General features: G+C 41.6%; 4 protein-coding genes across 13 annotated transcripts; 1 reads left to right on the forward strand and 3 right to left on the reverse strand.

Annotated features, from left to right (window-relative positions):
- Positions 1-304: 304 nt before the first annotated feature.
- Positions 305-2,715, reverse strand: LOC6500153 (RNA-binding protein Musashi homolog 1). Of its 2 annotated transcripts, XM_001953086.4 has the most exons (5): positions 2,526-2,712; positions 2,151-2,455; positions 1,740-2,014; positions 1,011-1,643; positions 305-424 (listed from the first exon to the last, which is right to left on the reverse strand). In XM_001953086.4, the coding sequence occupies exons 1-5, from the start codon at positions 2,682-2,684 to the stop codon at positions 417-419; spliced, it is 1,380 nt and encodes a 459-aa protein (XP_001953121.2). In that variant the 5' UTR covers positions 2,685-2,712; the 3' UTR covers positions 305-416. The 2 variants fall into 2 exon arrangements, with proteins under 2 accessions (XP_001953121.2, XP_014766402.1); XM_014910916.3 differs by lacking the exon at positions 305-424 and having other exon boundaries at positions 551-1,643; positions 2,526-2,715.
- Positions 2,716-3,182: 467 nt separating this feature from the next.
- LOC6500152 (heterogeneous nuclear ribonucleoprotein 87F) lies at positions 3,183-6,766 on the reverse strand. 2 transcript variants are annotated; one of them, XM_032449517.2, is made up of 5 exons: positions 6,581-6,766; positions 5,675-6,034; positions 4,960-5,617; positions 4,800-4,896; positions 3,183-3,330 (listed from the first exon to the last, which is right to left on the reverse strand). In XM_032449517.2, the coding sequence occupies exons 1-4, from the start codon at positions 6,626-6,628 to the stop codon at positions 4,805-4,807; spliced, it is 1,158 nt and encodes a 385-aa protein (XP_032305408.2). In that variant the 5' UTR covers positions 6,629-6,766; the 3' UTR covers positions 3,183-3,330; positions 4,800-4,804. The 2 variants fall into 2 exon arrangements, with proteins under 2 accessions (XP_032305408.2, XP_001953122.1); XM_001953087.4 differs by lacking the exon at positions 3,183-3,330 and adding an exon at positions 3,509-4,630.
- A 312-nt stretch (positions 6,767-7,078) lies between these two features.
- Positions 7,079-12,218, forward strand: LOC6500392 (serine-arginine protein 55). 5 transcript variants are annotated; one of them, XM_014911040.3, is made up of 9 exons: positions 7,080-7,233; positions 7,480-7,639; positions 7,700-7,770; positions 7,844-7,948; positions 8,486-8,582; positions 10,854-10,927; positions 10,994-11,308; positions 11,369-11,533; positions 11,699-12,218. In XM_014911040.3, the coding sequence occupies exons 2-9, from the start codon at positions 7,514-7,516 to the stop codon at positions 11,811-11,813; spliced, it is 1,068 nt and encodes a 355-aa protein (XP_014766526.1). In that variant the 5' UTR covers positions 7,080-7,233; positions 7,480-7,513; the 3' UTR covers positions 11,814-12,218. The 5 variants fall into 5 exon arrangements, with proteins under 5 accessions (XP_044570105.1, XP_014766526.1, XP_001953123.1 ...); XM_001953088.4 differs by having other exon boundaries at positions 8,501-8,582; XM_044714169.1 differs by lacking the exon at positions 7,080-7,233 and adding an exon at positions 7,277-7,293.
- Positions 11,993-19,265, reverse strand: LOC6500151 (two pore potassium channel protein sup-9). 4 transcript variants are annotated; one of them, XM_014910915.3, is made up of 10 exons: positions 19,118-19,265; positions 16,930-17,779; positions 16,482-16,637; positions 16,294-16,420; positions 16,045-16,235; positions 15,790-15,977; positions 15,179-15,211; positions 14,782-14,942; positions 14,227-14,259; positions 11,993-14,145 (listed from the first exon to the last, which is right to left on the reverse strand). In XM_014910915.3, the coding sequence occupies exons 2-10, from the start codon at positions 17,054-17,056 to the stop codon at positions 13,905-13,907; spliced, it is 1,257 nt and encodes a 418-aa protein (XP_014766401.1). In that variant the 5' UTR covers positions 17,057-17,779; positions 19,118-19,265; the 3' UTR covers positions 11,993-13,904. The 4 variants fall into 4 exon arrangements, with proteins under 4 accessions (XP_014766401.1, XP_032305409.1, XP_032305410.1 ...); XM_032449518.2 differs by having other exon boundaries at positions 18,943-19,265; XM_032449519.2 differs by having other exon boundaries at positions 18,929-19,265.
- Between the last annotated feature and the right edge of the window lie 364 nt (positions 19,266-19,629).

Below are 19,629 nucleotides of genomic sequence, written 5' to 3' on the forward strand. Positions count from 1 at the left end.
ATGCGCACAAAGTCGAGCAATTGCAAGCAACTTGCATAACTTTAATCAATCACAAGCATGAATGAAAGGATATATGATCCACTCCCCACTCTCAGACACATACAACATAAATCAGTGGTGCGTTTTATAGCTTTTCAGATATAAAACAATTATACGCAAATCAATTCACTCATGCAATACTTTAAAAGATTAAAAAATAAATAAAAAGAAAAAACAGAAACAGAAACAGAAACAGTGAAAACAAAATTAATGAATAGATTAAATAAAGAACAAGTTTACGATTTTAAGTCTCAAAATGCAAGTGTTTAATCAATATAGTAGTAGTAGTTTATTCGTCCTTCAGTCAAAGATGACTGATACAAATCGTAAAAATATGAAAAGTACATTTAGGAAAGGTTTTTTGGGATTTCCACCATTTAGATGCCTGCAACGATATAAAGATAAAGACATTTTTATTTCTCTTTTTTTTCCAGGTTTCTCTGAAACTTAAACATAAACTTTATACCCTCCAAAAAATATCTTTCCATAAATTCAACTTTACACATAAACATTTTCATGCAAATTTCCTATGCAAAGATGGGTCGATTTATTTCTTCCAAGGATCGTAGTCAAAGTCCAAGTCTAGTTATAAAATTCTAAGAAATCCTTCCTTTTTTTGTATTCGAATAACTATGATTGCTTTTGCTTTGAATTAAATATATATGTCATGTATGTAACTATTATTTTTTCAGTCTTCAAAATCTGTTCAGGACTTTTCCCTAGTTATATTATAATTTTTTTTTTTAGATCTAAATAATCTATCATTTGTTATTTGAACGAAAATTAATTAAAATTTTGTCAAGCTAATTGACTTTGAAATCAAATATTTTTTTTTTCTGCTTTGAAATTTTGAATGTTCTTAGAATTTTATCAAGGTGGTATCAGGGTGGTGTCAGGGAGGGTCAGTCATGTCAGTCGGGTTTAATTCTTTTGCTTGGACAGTAATCGACACACCAATTTAAATATCGTACCGTAGGCGGGCAAGGTGCCTCCGTTTCCCACTTTCGAATTGAGCCGCTGGGCGGGCTTAAAGATCTTATAATCGTCAGTGGGCCATTTCTTGGCCTTGCCGGTGGTCACGGCTACCGGCACAACAGTTCCTGCCCCATCTGCATCACCCCTGGCACCGGGATCTGACTTGGCCTCCAGGCTATCGTTGGTCGAGGTCTGGGCGTGTTTGTGTCCGGCCTTCGGTGGCCATTCACCCACATTGCTCGGAGTCCACTCGTGATTGCCATGCTTCTGATAGGCCGGCCAGGTAGTCTCCGGCTGGTAACAAGCATATCCCAGATGCGGCGGCTGCGGCGCCTGATGGAGATTCTTGGCGGCGTAGAGCACTGGGTTAGTGGGTGGCGAAATTTCTGGAGTCACATACGAGGCCCAGCCGTTAATGAAGGCCGATGGCGGGAGGACGGTCTGCGCCAGGTAGGGATTGTAGGTGCTGCTGCTGTAGTTGTAGCTATCCAGGGAGGCCGGTTGCGGCGGAATGTAGCCGGCGCGGGCGGCTCCGCCCACGGGGAAGCGAAGACGTTTGCCGGGATCTGGTTTCTGGGTGGACTTCTTCACCTCCACCGTTGTCATATTGATGGTGTGTTTGCCCTGTGCTATTATTGGAAGAAAATTTATAAAATAATTATTTTAAATAATATTTTCTCTGCTATTTTGGATCGAAACTAAAAGCCTATTTAGAGAATACTCACCCAGTGCCTGGTCAGCGCTAGCAGAATCCTCAAACTCGAGAAACCCGAATCCCCGCTTGCGTCCAGTATCCTTGTCCAGGAGCAACTTCACGCTGGTTATCCCACCAAACTGTGAAAAGTACTCGCGAATGGAGCTCTCGTCGTGACAGTCCTTCAGTCCGCCCAGAAATATCTTGTTCGACTTGACGCCAGTCATTGCACCAATGCTATTGCCAGCACCTCCACCTGGTTTCAAGAATTCGTGACGCGGCAGTGCCCGTTTGGTTTCCACGGTTCTAAACGAGGCGATCATTCGAATCGAAAGTAAAGTATAATAAAATAAACTGTTTGTGCTAGCTAACTTGGTTTCAGTCTGATCGAATCGGGATATGTGTCTGACAACTTAAATATGAAACAGTTTCCAAGGCTTACTTGTTGTCGATGCTATGTGGCCCGGCCCGCTGGACATTTTCAACGGAATTGCCATCCACGTAGGTGACGAAGCCGAAGCCCCGCGAATGATTGGTCATCGGATCTCGCATCACCACGGCATCTGCAACGGCTCCGAATTGCCGGAAAAACTCCCGAACTGTTTCCACAGTCGTCTGTGTGGATAATCCCCCGATGAATATTTTGCGCAAGTGCTCGTCTCCTTCAGCTCCATTTGGAGGATTGTTTGCGGTGCCCACCGGATCGGTTGAAGAAACACAAACGTTGTTACGGCTCGACGCTTTGCGCTAATTCCGAATGGGATTTTTGCGAATCTTAAGGATTACAAATTTTTATTGTGGTCGGAAAATATCATACCTCGAACTGGCATGACCCTCCGGCCGCACAATTGTTATCCATTTTGGGCAAGAAAGGCCTTCTACAAGAATAGTTGGGACTGAAGCACAGAATTGAAGACGGCAGGAATTTTAATGACAGAGGCTGGGTGGAATGGATTCTAATGTCAAAATCTGACATATACCAGCCCAGGGACGCAGCGGAGCCAACTTCACAAGGTGCGCTGTAAGGTCGGTTCGTCGGACTATCGGTAAAGGATTCGATTTGACAAGCAAGATTGCCACTTTAAGGTTATGGGATTTAAGTTTTCAAAATTTAATAATACTGGAAATTAGACGCATCATGAATTGGCACAATTGAAACATTCTGTTCAAAAGAATAGTCTTTTTTTGAATTAAAGTTTAGTACTATTAATATTAATATCCTTTTAATGGATACTACTGTGTTTTTAACTTCCTTAACAGACAGACCCTTCTCCAATCTCCAATCCAATGTAATCTTTACAAGAAAAACCAATGTGGCCAGTAGCCCTATTTTTTCCAATCCAATCCCATTTAAAGAAAAGTACAATTTTAATTTTCTTATAGTATTTAGTTCTTTATTAAAAAAAACGCATAAATATTAAAAAAAAGATTAGTAAAATACAGACATGTTACCTGCACTTACCTCTAAAATGCAACCCCAGTCTTCCGAAATCCAGCCAGCTACTTAGCAACTTAGAATTAGTTTCGTGGGAGAAACTCTCCTCGAGAAACGAACAGGAGTGCGAACCGGAGTGCAGAATTCGAACTCGAATCCCGCCTGGGAGCATCCGTCCGTTGCCAGTCTTGTAAAGAAATACGCAGGGCATTAGTAGGCTCTGTAGTTGTGCCTAGGAGGGTTAATGAGGGATCCTCTTCTAACTAGCCCTGCTACAGAACCCATTGGGTTCAGAGTTCTCAACCCCATACTTGAGACTGCTGCTTCTGGTTTCTGAATCCTGGTCTGGGAGAGTCCTGTGACCGTTTCGGGTGGGTAACATTGGTTATATTTTTATTTTCCTTTATCTTATTATCGCCAACGTTTCGGTTTCTGTCTCGAAACGAACTAATTACAGAAAATGTGTGGATTACTTTTTGTGTAAGTTGGTTGTTTCTTTCATAGCGTTTGGTTTCTTCTTAGGGACTAACAAAGTTGGTATGTTTCATTAGTAAGTCATTGCTAGTACATATCTGCAATTCTAAGAGATGTGTGTGTTGTTTGCATACCCATTTGGAATTGGAATTATAGATGTTGCCTTGATATATTAAATTATATAAAAGTTCTTAATCGTACAAAAAATTGATTACAAAATATGATACTATTTGAATTTATACAATTGCTCTTGCTATTAAATAAACAAATGGAAATACATCTAGCTGTGGGCCATCCACCGCATCCCGGCATACAGTAACATATTTCATGTTACTCTACCTTATTACACCCTTTTTATTATTTTCAACCGATTTATGTTTTTTTTTTTGGGTTGAAAACTCAAATGGCTTCTATTATGTGGTAGTCTTTTTTTAAGAAATAAAATTATAGTTTAATCAAATTTGTTGTTATTGGTTGGGTTTTCGATTAATTTCTTTAAAATTTTTTATCTCTTCGTTATTATAGTTAAAACTAAGAGTTCAAGGTTCTTAAGATCCTAAACATGAATTGATCAGCGAATTAAATATTACAAAAGAGAGACAGTATCAGTACACCTTTGAACAAACGGAGTTAGTATTGTTCGTTATTCTCGTTATTGGCTGGCTCTTCACTTTTGGCTTTTGCATGCATTCTTTTCTTAGATTTTGGAGTTTTTTCTTTCTTTTTTTTTTTGTTTTGTTTTATTGTACAGACTGCCGTTCTGCCGGTTCACTCTTGACCAGGCCTGAAAATCTTGCTTGCACCTGCATTCCTGGCCTGCGCCTGCATCTGGATCTGGTACGGGTTCTCTGATCTTGTCTGCCTGGTCTGACACACACTCACACCTGCCTCCCATTGCCTGCCTGTGCCTCTGCCTGAGCTTGAGCTTGTGATCAAGAGTGCATCTGCATCTGCCTGCCTAGACTGTCTGCTTGTCTAGCTTGTACTGACTCTGCCTCTCTACGTGTGATTACCTAGTTGCGAGAAAGGAGGAGAAAATGTTCATTAGCTTTTATTTTGGTTTAATTATTTGGTTCGAATTAATTGCTTGGCCTTCTACTAGCTGTGCCAAAACCGACCAACGATATACTTGCGTAGTTTGAAGTGTTAGGACGGGTGTCCCAGCATTTAGGGTATAATTACCTTGTCTAGTAACGTCTATTGCCGCCGCCCATATTGCCCTGGCCGCCTCCAGAGTTGTAGTTGTTACCGCCAAAGCCTTGTCCACCACCCTGGTTACCTATCAAATATACAAATTAAAATGTAAGCATGGAACTCTCTGAAATATAAGAGAAAGTTGTACCTTTGTTGAAACCACCGCTGCCGCCTTGACTGTAGGGAGCCGGCCGGTTGTTGCCAAAGTTGTTGTTGCGCTGGGGTCCACCTCCATAACTCTGTTGGTAGTCATTGCCGAATCCACCTCCTCCGTTGCTGCCCCAGTTGCCGTTGCTGTTACCGCCTCCGTAACCACCGCCGCCGCCACCACCACCATTGTTCCAGCCATTGTTACCCTGGTTGTTCCACGGGCCGCCACCACCACCGCCGCCGCCCTGCTGGTTCCAGCCACCAGCACCGCCACCCTGGCCGCCAAAGTTGCCACCGTTGTTGCCGAAACCACCGCCGCCGGCGTTCCAGTTACCGCCGCCGTTCTGACGGTTGTTTCCGCCCCAACCGCCGCCGCCTCCGCCTTGGTTGCGATCGCCACCGCGTCCACCACCAGGCCGACCGCCGGGACCACCACGGCCGCCACCTCCTCCTCCGCCGCCACCGCCCTGGCGGTCCATGTCCTGCTTGGCAATAGCCTTCTTAACATCGAGGCTCTTGTTCTTAATGGTGTGGTTCTTCTGCAGGATGATTTTGTCCACGGGATCGTAGTCATCGAACTCGATGAAGGCGAAGCCTCGCTTCTTACCCGTGTCCTTGTCAGAAACAATGTTCACGCCCACGATCTGACCAAAGTCCTGCAAAATAAAACGATTTTAGTCTTCTATACATTGTAAAAATGATATAAACTGTACCTTGAAGTACTCCCGCAGACACTCCTCATCGTGATCGTCGCGCAGTCCACCGACGAACAGTTTCTTTACGGTAGCACCCGCATTCGGGGCATCGATTTCCTGGCGGGGAACAGCCCGCTTCGGTTCTACAGTGCGTCCATCGATTTTGTGCGGGCGCGCATTCTGGGCATTATCGATCATGTAGGACTGAGAGTAGGTGATGAAACCAAAGCCGCGCGAGCGCTTGGTCTTGGGATCCTTCATCACCACCACGTCCACGATGTTGCCCCACTTCTCGAAATGCGCCTTCAGGCCTTCGTCCGTGGTGCGGTAGTCCAGTCCACCGATGAACAGCTTACGCAGCTGCTCTGGCTCGGTGATCTAACAAAAAAAAAAAACATAAATATCGAGTGTTATATTAATTATTATTGGTAAACAGGGCGGTTCTGGCCATAGGAGAGCCATAAAAGTGGTATCTTCTACATTATAAATCCCTTTAAAATATATCTTGACATATGTATTTAATAATTTTTGTTATATACATCCCATATATGGAAAATTGAAAGGCCACTCATCTACCTGGAGGAAAACACACAATGCCGCCCGCCATTTTCTTTTCCATTTTTTTTTTTTGCACCGCCATGACAGCTTGTATGTGTATGTGTGTATGTATGCGTTTTTTTTTTCTCGGCACAGCCGGTTCTCTTTTTAATTAACTTTTTGCAGCGCCGCAATAAAAAAAAAACACATTTTGGCAGTGCACTGACCGGTGGAGATCGCCGAGAAGATCAAAGACCCCCCGCAATAGCCCCCCTAAATCAATTAATAGAACAAACCGCGTGCTAGAGGTGCAAAAACTGTCGGCGTCGGCGAACACGTATTTATTGGCGAAAATAATTTAGAAATAATTGGAATCATTGTGCTTACCTCATCGCAGTCGTCGTAGTTTCCGTTGGAGTCGTTTATATCAGCCATTATAGTATAAATTGTTTGCAACCAACCAGTAATAAAAACTCTTGTCAAAGGTTTCTTCACTTTTTCACAGAAAGGTGTACAGCACGCACAAAGAAACTGAGCACCAGTGTGCCCAAGTGTCGAATGTTGTGAAATCCTGAATTTTATGTCTCTATCGAATAATTCAGGAACGTGGAGTTGAAACATACATTTTTTTCGATAGTCCTTAATTTTTATCGGTGCAATAGATTTATTTGAAAAAAATTTAATATTATAATATTTAACTGTAAGTCATAGGCAATTTATATAGAAAAACATAAGAGTAACTTTTTTTGTAACATAAAAGGGAACAGAAAGAGATATAATGAAAAATAATTATACAAATTTGAGTGATTTTTGGTTCCCGCCAAAATATTGCCATCCTAAAAACTATCGTTCCATTCCAAAGTATCGCAGCACGCCGCGCACCAACTGTCAAACACATTCAGCCGTCACTTCAACTTCCGTTTGTGTCGAGACATTGAGTTTGCATTTTTTCGTGAGACTGGTGTGCCTCAAAAAGCCGAAAAAGAGTGTGTAGAAAGCGAGTAAATTGTAAATTTACAACAGATAATCTTTAGTGAACGGTACGTTCTGCTCAATTGAGATAAGCAATTGACAAACAAATGAAATAAAGCCCAATTATCGTGCGTATTGATTTTTCGCTAATGTTCTGTACACCCGGTGCATTGCGTACGAGTGTGTGTGTGTATGTGTGTGTGTTCGTGTCTGTATATTTTTCTCGAGGCCGCCATCTTGGCGAAATACACACGAACACGCATACTATTTTCTAGTAGACCATAAACTGATAAAATTTATATTATTAATTGCAGTACTTGCTAAAGATATATACATAGCAACGTGATCATGGTCGGATCTCGAGTTTACGTTGGCGGTCTGCCGTACGGAGTTCGCGAACGCGATCTGGAGCGCTTCTTCAAAGGCTACGGTCGCACTCGCGATATTCTCATCAAGAATGGATACGGCTTCGTGGTGAGTATCTAAAATAATAAATCTTAAAATATATTACTAATTATACTTTCTTGTAAAAAGGAATTTGAAGATTACCGCGATGCCGACGACGCTGTCTATGAGTTGAATGGCAAGGAGCTGCTGGGCGAGCGGTAAGTGTTAAAAATAAAAATAAAAAAAAAACGCGGGAAGAGCGAGTGATTCATATGTGATCTATTTTTGCAGCGTGGTTGTCGAACCCGCCAGGGGAACCGCTCGTGGCAGCAACCGTGACCGCTACGACGATCGTTACGGTGGTCGACGAGGCGGCGGCGGTCGCTACAACGACAAGTAAGTAGTTTACTCCACCGACCATGTTTCAATTGTATTTTGCTCCACTTTCACCATTTGTCCGAGTCCGACTCCCATCCACACCTGGTGCGAGTAGTTTGAGTTGCATTTTAAAGTCAATTGAAGGCGGTAGTGCCTAATTTTGATAATATTTTTACCATAGAACTGTCAAAACATAAGAAATCATTGAAGAAAACCTTTATATTCAAGTAGATCTATTTAGATTTATGATTTTAACATCCAAATCCGTGTAGAAAGGTACCATACAGAGACACTGACTTGCTGTTTATACATTTTTTTAAAATTATTTACGTATTGATCTGTACTGCTATGCATCTTATGATTTCTTTTGCGTTTTGCACGTTGCTCAAAATAGAGAATTGCGATTAATAATGGTTTTGTTGCTCAGCCCCGAGTATCTCGAGTATTTGAAAATAAACGCCATGTGCCATAGAATTGTTTCAATGGCGGAGCAGGCGGAAACAGCAGCAGCGCAGTGTCAATACTAATTGGTTAATTCATTCAATTATTCACCAGAAACAAAAATTCCAGATCATCCTCCCGCTATGGGCCGCCATTGCGCACTGAGTACCGTCTAATTGTGGAGAATCTGTCGAGCCGCGTTAGCTGGCAGGTAAGTGCATCGCACCCAGTACCCAGTAATGTAGTTTAGTTTGTTTCCAGGAGTGTAGGTCTAATATTCTAAAAAGCTAACCAATTAAAGTTGGTTCTCTGTCATATATAACTACTAACTTATTAACCTAAACTCCTCCCAGAAAGTGATGTCAAAATTATCCCTCATTCCGATCCTCCTAGTTTTCATTTCCGAAAGACTTCCTTTTTGTTTTTAACTCCCCACCCACTACCCACTATGGTTCCAGCTATATTTTTAATCTGCAAACTAGCTTTAAGCTGTATTGTTGAAAATAGGCTTAAGAGAAATGAAAAAAAAAAAAAAATAATAATTGCTTAAACCCTGGTACTGATCGGAGTTATCCACCCACCATTACTTTCTCTCGCACACACCAACTGATATCGAAAAAAAATAGAGTTTGATGGGTTTTGTAACAACTTGTATCTGAAGTTGAACTTGAAACTGAAACGTGGGCCAAAATACAATACCAATTGAGAATCGTCGTGAGATGTCAGAACAAGACAAGCTAGACAAGACCGGTCGAAATCGGTTAACCAATCCAGTAATCCAGTAATCGTGGCTCCCAGATCGTCTACGCCCTGTCTACGACCTCTTCCCAGCAATCGAATCGACATCGACCTCTACGATGCGTCATCGCCGGCCTGCCTCATCCATTCGTCCATTCCGATAATGATAATGATATTAATATGATATAAAGTCGAGTAGAACCAAATCACAGATCGACATTAAACCAGACGACCATGGTGGACATGAGATGAGATGAGTGCGCTGAAACAAAGACGATTAAGAAGGGGGGCAGCCCACGTTACCCTCAAAAGTTGTGTGGGCTGGCCTCTGCTTGTGTTAGGTATTTAAAAACAAAACATCTCTCTGCTAAAACATTCACAACTTAATTTAAAAACAATATTATATAAAGAATTGTCAAATTCCTTATAGCCATTGTGAGTGTGAGGGCGTGTGGTTAGATGAGAAGCTTCCTTGCGTTAATCAGAGACGATAAGACGACAAGACGATGAGATGATGAGATGATGATCATGAGATGAGAACTCGAAGACGATGATGCTGGTCGCGCGTTCTGTTGTCATCTTTGGCTAGTGCCTCCGAACTTAGTACTCCTACTCTCCCCATTCCCGGTTAATCTGGCATCCGGCTCTGGCATCCGGTTCTGGTTCTGGCTCCGGCTCCGGCTCCGGCTCTGGCTAACGGCTTCTGACACCGGCTGAGACTGGATCAGCGCGAGCGACCCCGAAACGTATTTCTTATTTTTGCAGTTCGTTTGTGTGCGAGTGAGGCGCTGGCTAACTGCTCCTGGCAATATGCTCTCCAATGCTTCATTTCGGTGTGGTTCTGGCTCCGGCACCGATATATTGGCGCCTGGCTAGCGATGTCGTCTTCTCTGCTATGCTCTGATCTGACCTTCTGACCGTATCCGCTGTGTGGTGGCTTGGCTCCCTCCGAAACAAAAAACGAGTCGATACATAAAAACGGAACAAAACACTTGATTACTTTGTTTATTACTATTTATAAAAAAAATATGAATATAAATAGCAAAAAAAAAAACAAAACCAAAAACTAAAACCAAACTAAACTAAAACTTAACAAAAAAAAAACCAAACCAAAACGAGGTCTGGCCATCCATCCATTCATCCGCCTGCAACTGGCTGAGTTAAACGATGCTCGATTGGATGATGAGGTGTCCTTGGTGTCCCAGTTGGCCCACAGTTACTAGGCAGACAGTCTAAACTCTCGGTGTAGAAACGATGTGTGTGTCCTCTCTCTGAAAGCGCATTAAGTAAGAATTCAATTACAACTATTTGTTTTTATTTTTTAATTAATTTCCAAAAACGAAAAAAAAAAAACTTATTCTACTATCTATTATGAACACAACTCTTATCGCTTAAGTTTCTGTGCCGCGTGCAGCTTGGATATGGAGTGTTTGAATGTTCCGGCCGGACTCACCCATCAATCGGTCGATCCTTCAACCCCCATAGGCAGGAGCAATTCGCAGGGCACTACTCGCAGGAGAGTGAGAGAAGAGGGACTTGTATGAGATGAGAGATGAGAGATACTGGGACTAAGGGCGGAGACTTGGTTAGGAACCTGGATCTGGATCCCGGCCAACATTTCTAAACGCTTCGCCGGCTGCACGCGATGTCCTTTGAGTTGCGAGATGATGCTTTTATTTTTATTCTACTACCTTAACTTTACTAATTTTGGATCTTTCTTCTCGACTTTGTGCGTCCTCTGCAGGATCTGAAAGACTACATGCGCCAGGCTGGCGAGGTCACCTATGCCGATGCCCACAAGCAGCGACGCAACGAGGGGTAAGTTCTTCTATTAAAAAATAAATCAATTGTGTGGTAATTTATTTAAAATTATTGTCCTTGCAGCGTTGTGGAGTTCGCCTCCTTGTCAGACATGAAGACTGCTATTGAAAAGCTGGACGATACTGAGCTCAATGGCAGACGCATCCACTTGGTGGAGGATCGTCGCGGCGGACGCAGCGGTGGTGGTGGCGGCGGCAGCGGTCGCGGCCGCTCCCGTTCGTCTAGCTCGCGCTCCCGATCTCGCTCACGCAGGAGGTCCCGCTCCCGCCGCTCGTCGCACTCTCGCTCTAAGTCGCGCAGCCGCTCAAAGTCCCGCACCGGACGCTCCAAGTCCAAGTCACCGGTTAAGTCACGTTCCCGTTCCCGCTCGCGTTCGAAGTAAGTCCGCCTCATTTTCCTTTATTATTATTCCTCATTATTTATCCTCTATTCCCGCAGCAAATCGCGCGACGTTTCCAAGTCCAAGTCGAAGTCCCACTCGCGCACCCGTTCCCGCTCTCCAAAGCGCGAGCGCGACTCCCGTTCCCGCTCCCGCTCCGCATCGAAGCGAGAGTCCCGCTCCCGTTCCCGTTCCAAGTCGAATCGCCGCGACTCCCGCTCACGGTAAGTCTCTTAGTTCCCATCGATAGCCATCGCTTTAGATTTCACGATTCTTTCTTTCGTGCCTTCTTTGGTTTTGTTTGGATGCACACATCTGTTTGTAGGCCACCAGTCGTGGTTGTTCAGAAGCTTGTACTTTAAGAGTAACGATTTATTTCCTTCTTGCAGCGACCGATCCGCATCTGCTGACAACAAGTCCCGCTCGCGCTCCCGCTCCCGCTCGGCCTCGCCCAAAAACGGAAATGCCTCGCCGGATCGCAACAACGAGAGCATGGACGATTAGATTAGTAGTTAGTTTTCCCATTAATTTTAAAGCACTTGATTTTAGACTTCTACTTTACTACTCTACAAAACATTAACACACAGACACCACACTGACCCTGCATACTTATCACAAACAAAAACGAAAAAAAAGAAAAGAAAAAGAAAAATTATAATGGAATCTTGAAACTCCAGAAATAGGTGTCGACATTTTTTGTATATTTTAAAATTTTGGATCTTATTATCTGCGTCGGCAAGTCTGGCAAGTCCCACCCACCCGCTGGGCCAAATCTTAAAAAAAAATAAGCAATCTATGGATTCGTTTGGCCGATTCAGTAGAATCGAAGTACTGCGACTTGTGCAACAGGGAACACTTCAAAAATTGTCTATATGATTAACTTCAATAAAAATGATAAAGTTATGTGAAGCTTGACTTTTTTATAAATGGGGGGTTGGTATATATCAGATTTCGGAATAAAAAGAAAGACACTTTAATCATATATGTTATAAATTTAGTTGGTTTTATTTTTTCTTTTGTAATTTCGAAATATAAGTATATTACAAAGTCGTCTTATTTTACCTAATTTGCATTATTTGCCTGAATAAAAATTACAATTTCCTTTCTATAATGAGAATTTAAAGAAATCCAGTGTTTTGTTTCTTGAACCACTTGACGGAAATTGAATATAGATATTTAAAATTTTGAAAATTTAAAATAAACCTAAATTCTAAAAACCTGGAATTCGGTAAATGAAATACATAACTGAGTTTTTCAACTGACATAGTTTCGGTTCGAACAATATATCATTATTTAAAGTAATTATCTTTATTAATTTAAATACATATACTATTTATATACAAAGCACATAAGGATAAAGTTCATTTAAGCGTTAAACGTCTCGAGTGAGCAATGGGTTTTGAGGTTTTTTTGGGGGGAAATGCATCGACTTATAAGTGTGTTTTATAATCTATTTAAATGCAAATGCGGCAAAATAATATCCGTGGAATGGATTAATGATGCTATTAGTGTGGGGAATTCGGTTCATCATTATCTACATCTATAACTAAATGCATTCTTTGCATAAATGCGACTGGGGAAGGTCTTTGGGGCTAAAGACTGCATGTCTGTAACAAACGCACGGCTTTAATATAATTAATTATTTTAGCACGTACGAATGAGATATTTGGCACATTGCGGAGTCACAGGAGCACTGGAACTGCCTGGAAATATGTATTGGGGCTTCTAGCTAAGTTTTTGACACTTCATCGGTAGATCATCGAGCTGGAGATGTCGCCGGTCATGCGACTATACTAACTACAATATGCGCACCGTAATATTAAACTAATATCAAGTTTCGAAATATCTCGTAATCATAATAAGTCGGAATAAAATGGATTTTAAACATTATCTACCATTTATCGGCTATAGATTATTTACAGCATTTATCCTTAATACACTACGTTTATACGGTCTTGATCGAAAACATTAAATTAAAAACTAATTTAATTCAAAGTTATAAAAGTAATAAAAGATATATGTATTGTTCAGATACATTTCAAAAATGTACATTTAACCAAATAAGAAGTGGATTTTTTAAGAACAAAGTGTTATATGGCTATATATTGGTTGAGTGGCATTCTCTACAATTTTTTAGGTCTGTCTATTATGATATTTTGTGAGTGAAGTTAGATATTAAAATAGTAAGAGGACTAGTGAGCTTTGCCGTTCCATATGTTGAGCCGTTTTTATTTTTTTTTTCGGATCAATCGCTCGGAAATGGCAGTGGTTTTCATTCAATTGTATAGGTTTAGTCTCTATCATGCCCACTAAAATGTATAGATTTACGCACTATGCTCTAATTCACATTGTAAATGCACACAAATAGCATCCTGGGGGATATTATCGAATCAAATCCACCCAATCACTCGTGTACTACATTCAGCCGGAGAATCTAAATTAGTATTTAAGTACTATTAGAGCCTTGTTATCACTTTCGATTTGTAAGTCGTTTTTTGGCGAGAGCAGCTCCACTGCTACTGCTCCACGGGATGGACCGCCACTTCGTTGTTTCAGACGATCCGCCAGTTTCTGATCCTCAACCAGCCTCTCATCCTAGATGCGGAAGGACAATAGCGATACATTACGCTTTAAGAGTTTGTGTGGTCGGAGCGGTGATCCGTGGGTGGTTGAGTCCACCATGTCCACACCCATGTAGCTGCTGTCCACGGTCCCTCGATCGGCCAGGGTGTGCATGCTCTGGGTATCGTAGTCGTAGTTCAGGTCCTGCATGGGCACCACCTCCGGCAGCAAATGCCGGATGTGTGTGGGCGATCGACGCAGTTTGTATTGGTTTCTGTAACAATTTATCAATCATTATAAAAATCATATTTAATTTTTAATAGATTTAATGTTTTAATAGCCATTGGTAGCTTACTCTGCATCATTGTTCCGGCCAAAGTGGTTTTCTCTGCAAAATTTTAAAGTTAAATACTGTAGTTTGTGTTTTCATCGGTCTTATGAAGCAGGTTTAGAAAGAGACCAATCTGGGATTTAATCATTAGGCTTTGTAGTTTACTAGGTGGTATATTTTCCTATAAAAAATAAATTAAATAATACAATAAATAAATAATTAAATTATAAAAACAAAACATTAAATTCTATGTTATCTTTCCCTTTAAAATGCCATCTAAAAAAATTGAAATGAATGTAAACTTAAAGGTTGTGACACCCAGCTTTATGAAAAAGGAAAATATTAAAGGTCATCCCGCAAAGTGGAAGGTCAAAAGGCTTTCGAGAGCCCTCAGACAGTGTGGAGCACCCATTATGGGCGGGGTTAAGCCCATCCGAGTGCCCCCTTATCCACTCTCCCATATCACATACATAGCTAAAAATTGCATCCCACCCAATGAAAAGTGCATCGTAAATTGGCCTATTCCTAAGCCTCTTCCTAATCATCCGATGTGGAATATGGACCGGTGCGATTACATACTTTTTATGTCGGTTCCCATTAAGACACATGCAGTGGCACGAGCACATGGACGAGGTGTTGGTGCCGTTCAGCGACTGGCCGTCGTGTCCCTCGTAGCCGCTCAGAATGGATCCGTTGGATGTTATCACATCGCCCTCCAGCTTCACAGCCACTTGCAGCGCCTGCAACGGGGTGTCAACGTTAATTACCGTCATTTTCAAGGGGTTATGCAAATTCCGAGTGGGTTGAGTACGAGTTTGTGGCGTTGAAAGCTGAGGAATTCGTGTTCGTGTGACAGACTCGTGGATGGGTGTGGGTGGTTCTTTTTTTTTTCGTATTTTTTTGTAGTACAGTTTGTGTTATTGGATTGTAAGTTTTTTGAGTCAAAAATATTGAAAATCTGAAAAACCGCAATCACCTCGTTGGTCCATAAACTGGACTTGGACATAAACTAAGCTCGCGTTTTGCATTTGATTCATATCGTTTTCGTTTTCGTTTTCGTTTCGTAAAGTCAAAAGCAACCGAAAATATGCCGAAAAAAGAAAATATATATATATATTTATTCGATTTAAATTGAGTTGCTCTCGCATGGGGCCTGCATTGAATAAATTTTTATAAATTAATTGGTTCAAAAACATTGGTATAATATCGTTAAAATATCGAAAAAAGAAACCGAAGGTGCATTTATTAAGAATTAGGCAAGTGTGCAGCAAAATAGCAAGCAGATTTGATGAAAACTATTGGAATTTATGAGACAGATGGAAGTTATTCGAGTAGATTACAAAAAATAGATTACAAAATCGTAGTAATAATATTATGGAATCTATATTATGTTAGAGTGGAGCGTTGGAATTAGGATATAAACGGTAGATAAAAGCGGTTGACTAGCAAAAAGGGAAGCTTAGTCGCAGCGAGTTCTGATATTCGAATATAGTACTTAAAAAAAAAGTCAAAAGAGTCCTCAAGTCTACATTAATAAATGGTATGATTTTCTCGAAATACTTCTCCGTCCAGGTCGGCTCAACTCACCTGCATGGCCTGGGCTTCGTCGCGACGCTCGTCCTCGGTATTCATTGTAACAAACCTAAGTACTAACAAGTTCAGCGAAGCGGCCACAATGGCCAGGCCGAATAGTATAAATATCAGTGCGAACATCACGTATTCGGGCTTCCTATTCAGTGCGTTATCCCTTTGCAGGGCTACCATGTCGCCAAATCCTATAAAATACAAAAAATTAATGTTTATTCTGATTTCTTTCATAAATCTTTCATGTATAGTGCCCACCTATTGTAGTTAAAGTAATAAAACAGTAATATACTGAATCAAAGTAACTCCAACCCTCAAATCTCGAAAAGGCCGCAGCTCCGCCGGCTATCGTCAGCGAACTGAGTGTGGTCACAACACAGATGAGGTCCACCTCAGAGGCGACGGTCCGTTTGCAGCGCAGCGAGGTGCGGACCGCTTTGATAACATAGCTGCAGCGAAAGGACATTAAAATCAGTGTCGAACTATAAAATTGGTTAAATTACTGACCTGCTCAGTCTATTCACTCTTTCTCCGATGCTCTGGAACATAACGAGGCCCAGGGGAATCCCCACTATGGCATAGCACATGGTGAAGAGCTTCCCGCCCACTGTGCTGGGGGTGGAGTGTCCATAGCCTGAAATGGTAACCGGCATATAAGTGTCTATTATCCTTTTATTGACGGTTTAAGCACTCACCGATGGTGGTTAGCACCGTGGTTGCATAATAAAATGCACCAGTGAACTTCCACTGCTGGCCGGCCTTGTGCGATTCCGATTTGAGCACCACAGTCTCCATGACTTTGAAGTCCTCCTGCGAGATATTGTATTTGCGTATTATCATGTCCTCGGCATCTGCAAGTGGTAGGAACAATTTTTTTTTTATTGTGACATAACACACATGAGTCTCGATGGAAAGTGGTTAGTTTTCTCACTACCTTGCACCTCTAAGTACACTTTAAATTTATTTCTTAAAAATAAATAGATTTAAATAAATGGCTTAACAAAATTTTAGATATAAGAAATGTTAATTTTGTTTAAGAAAACTCTAAATAATATAAATATTACATCTATAAACTAAAATAGGAAATATTAACGCTGAAAATTATGCTATAGATTTTGTTCACTGTAGAGCTTTTCCACTCACCTTGCAGTGCCTCCCAGCGACGCTTTTCCGTTTCCGATTCGAGTGCGTCAAAGACAGCGGCGCCGACTAGCAAGTAGGTAAATGTACACACGATCAAGGATATCGTGCGCACATTTTGTTTCTTCATTCTTCATTTAGGCGAGTATGTGGTCGTTGATTGATGGATGCGGATGCAGCATTCAGTGGCGTCGCCTCCGCTTATGGTACACTTTTCTCGTCTTCTCCCGGATGCAGGTGCTCACCTGGGTGGATTTCACCTGGTCGCCTTCTTCCATATGTCCTTTGTGCCAATTCCTTCCACCTTTCCGTCTTTCGCCGTTTCTTCGTGTCAAAGGACAAACTTATCAAATTGTGTTAAGCACAATCTCTAGCTCGGTTCGGTCGTATATATAGTTTGTAGTCTCTGCTTTTTCGGCAAACTCACTTAGCACTTTGATTTCATTAAAAATAATATCACTCGGGGGTGGTGTTGGGTCCTGGCTAAAGTTAGCCAGCTAGCTGAGAAGGAGGAGGTGGTGGCGTTTATTTCTGTTGCAGAAGCACTCGCAGTCACAGGCCGTGGGCCTTTGTCCTCGTCGTGTGCGCTGTGCCGTCCATGTCCTTGCGTTATTTGTGGTTCCACTGCTCTTGCTGCTTGCTGCCATCCTGCACTTGCAGTTCCAATTTCAGTTTCAGTTCTTCATAGCTGGCGGGCGACGGGTCTCCCAAGGATTCTGTTGGTGCTTCTGGCTGTTGCTGTTACTGTTGCTGTTGCTGTCACTGACGTGCTGCATCACAGCGAAACTGAATAATTCATCCGAGGAAACTATTTCCGAGTAAGGCTGTTGATGTGGCGGCGTCCTTCGGCTTCCTGCGTGGAATGGCTTGAATTAGGTTTAAAGGCTAGTCTATAAATAGCGCTGTAACTCTAATCTGTCATCATCAATATTGGCTCGTTACTACATTACTACAGTTGTACTTTGTCGCACCTTGTGGTACGTACGTATATGTATGCCCTCTATGTTAGTCCTAAGAAAGTGAATGAATCACTCTCACATGTGCTACATTTAGTTTAAAAGGTATTTTTTAATTCCTAAATTTTTGTTAGATAATAAACAAGGATTGCTTTTCAAAATAAACACAAATTTCCTTTAAAATCCAAGCTTATTGAAAAGTAAATCCTTTTAGAACCATTTCTTTTCTTTTTCAATTTTTTTACCAATTTCTCTAAAAATCTTCTCATCATCAAAATGTTTTTGATTTCAGGAAGCTGGGTAAGGATAGGATAATTTTGACTTTATTTTTTGTGTACGCCACACAAACATGGAAATGAAAAATTCATTTGCATGTGTCCTTCGGCAGGATTTGTGGACACACTGGAAAAACTGGCAACGTGTGAAGCGCAATCTCAGCTGTAATTGTTGAATAATTCAGCAAACATACAGGATAATGAGACGCCGAAAAAATGAAAGCTTCTCTAAGGAGTAAGGATATGTGTACGTGTATGTGTCTGTGTGTGGTGTGTGTGTGTGTGTGTGTGGCTATCTAACGGCATTTTATTGATGAACAATGAGGCAGCATTGCAGTGTCTCTGAATTATTCACGTGTATGTGTGTGAGAAGTCCAAAGCGCGTTGAAGCGTACGCATACACACACACACACATACAAACCAACATAAGCTCACGCACAAGGAACAAGGACCGCCAGAGAGACATGCTTTTTTTAATTTATCGAGTGTAGCCAAAAATGTGGGGTTTGTTGGGGTGGTTTTTCCCAGCAAAAGGATGCCCGCCCTTAGTTAACTTTTTTGTTAGTTTCCATTCCTTGCGATTCCTTTCTACTCCTTGCGATTTTCCCGCATTGTTTGTTGTGCTATTTGGAACAGCATCCCTGCTGGATTCTGTCTCTTCATGCACTGGCAATGACAGTGACACTATAAAGAAAATCCTGCCGTTCCCCGTCCCTCATATTTCTTGCGAAAAAAAGAAGAATTGTTCCATTATGTAAAGCACGCACGCACACTCAAGCACATACACAACATCCCGCATCCTTTCGGGCGCAATTTGCTGGCGTAATTTTCCACAGCAGATCCTTTGATTTGTCACTTTAATTGCACGAAAATGCTGCCGCGGCCCACAATTTTTTTCACTACAATAATTTGGCTCCTTGTGGGTCCTAGTTATGTCGCCAGCGAATAAGGATAACTCACTTTCGCGTCCCATCCGCAATGCACGCGCTCTCGACGGACAGTAAACGTAAAAGCGTAAGCTCTGCTCCGGCGCACAAAACTGACAGTCGGCTGCTGGATGGATCCTGTTTCCTCCTCCGTCTTCTCCTCGTCCTTTGCCGTCTCTCCCCCAAAAGTTCCTGGGGTGCAAGAGCGGATAGCAGCCTCCGACGCGGGTAAAATTCCGTTGGGCTCTGTTGCTCCTGAGCTTTTGGCAGGATGTTAAAAAGGGACTGTTAAGCGCAATGTCTGTCTGCTAAAATAAAGCTGTTATTTTCTTTAAATTTCTTTAAGAAAATAATCTTGCAATATAAGAAAACAATTAATATGATTATTTAAATTATAAAATATATATAAAACATATAAACGCAGAAAATTTAATTTAAAATATTTACAACTAACATTGCAAAGGAAGTTCTTAAAACAAAACAAGAAGAAAAAGCTAACTTCTAATTTTAAGGAAAGTCAAAAAACTAACCAATGTTTTGTTCATT

The sequence above is a fragment of the Drosophila ananassae genome, chromosome 2L (assembly GCF_017639315.1).
Source record: "Drosophila ananassae strain 14024-0371.13 chromosome 2L, ASM1763931v2, whole genome shotgun sequence".
NCBI lineage: Eukaryota > Metazoa > Arthropoda > Insecta > Diptera > Drosophilidae > Drosophila > Drosophila ananassae.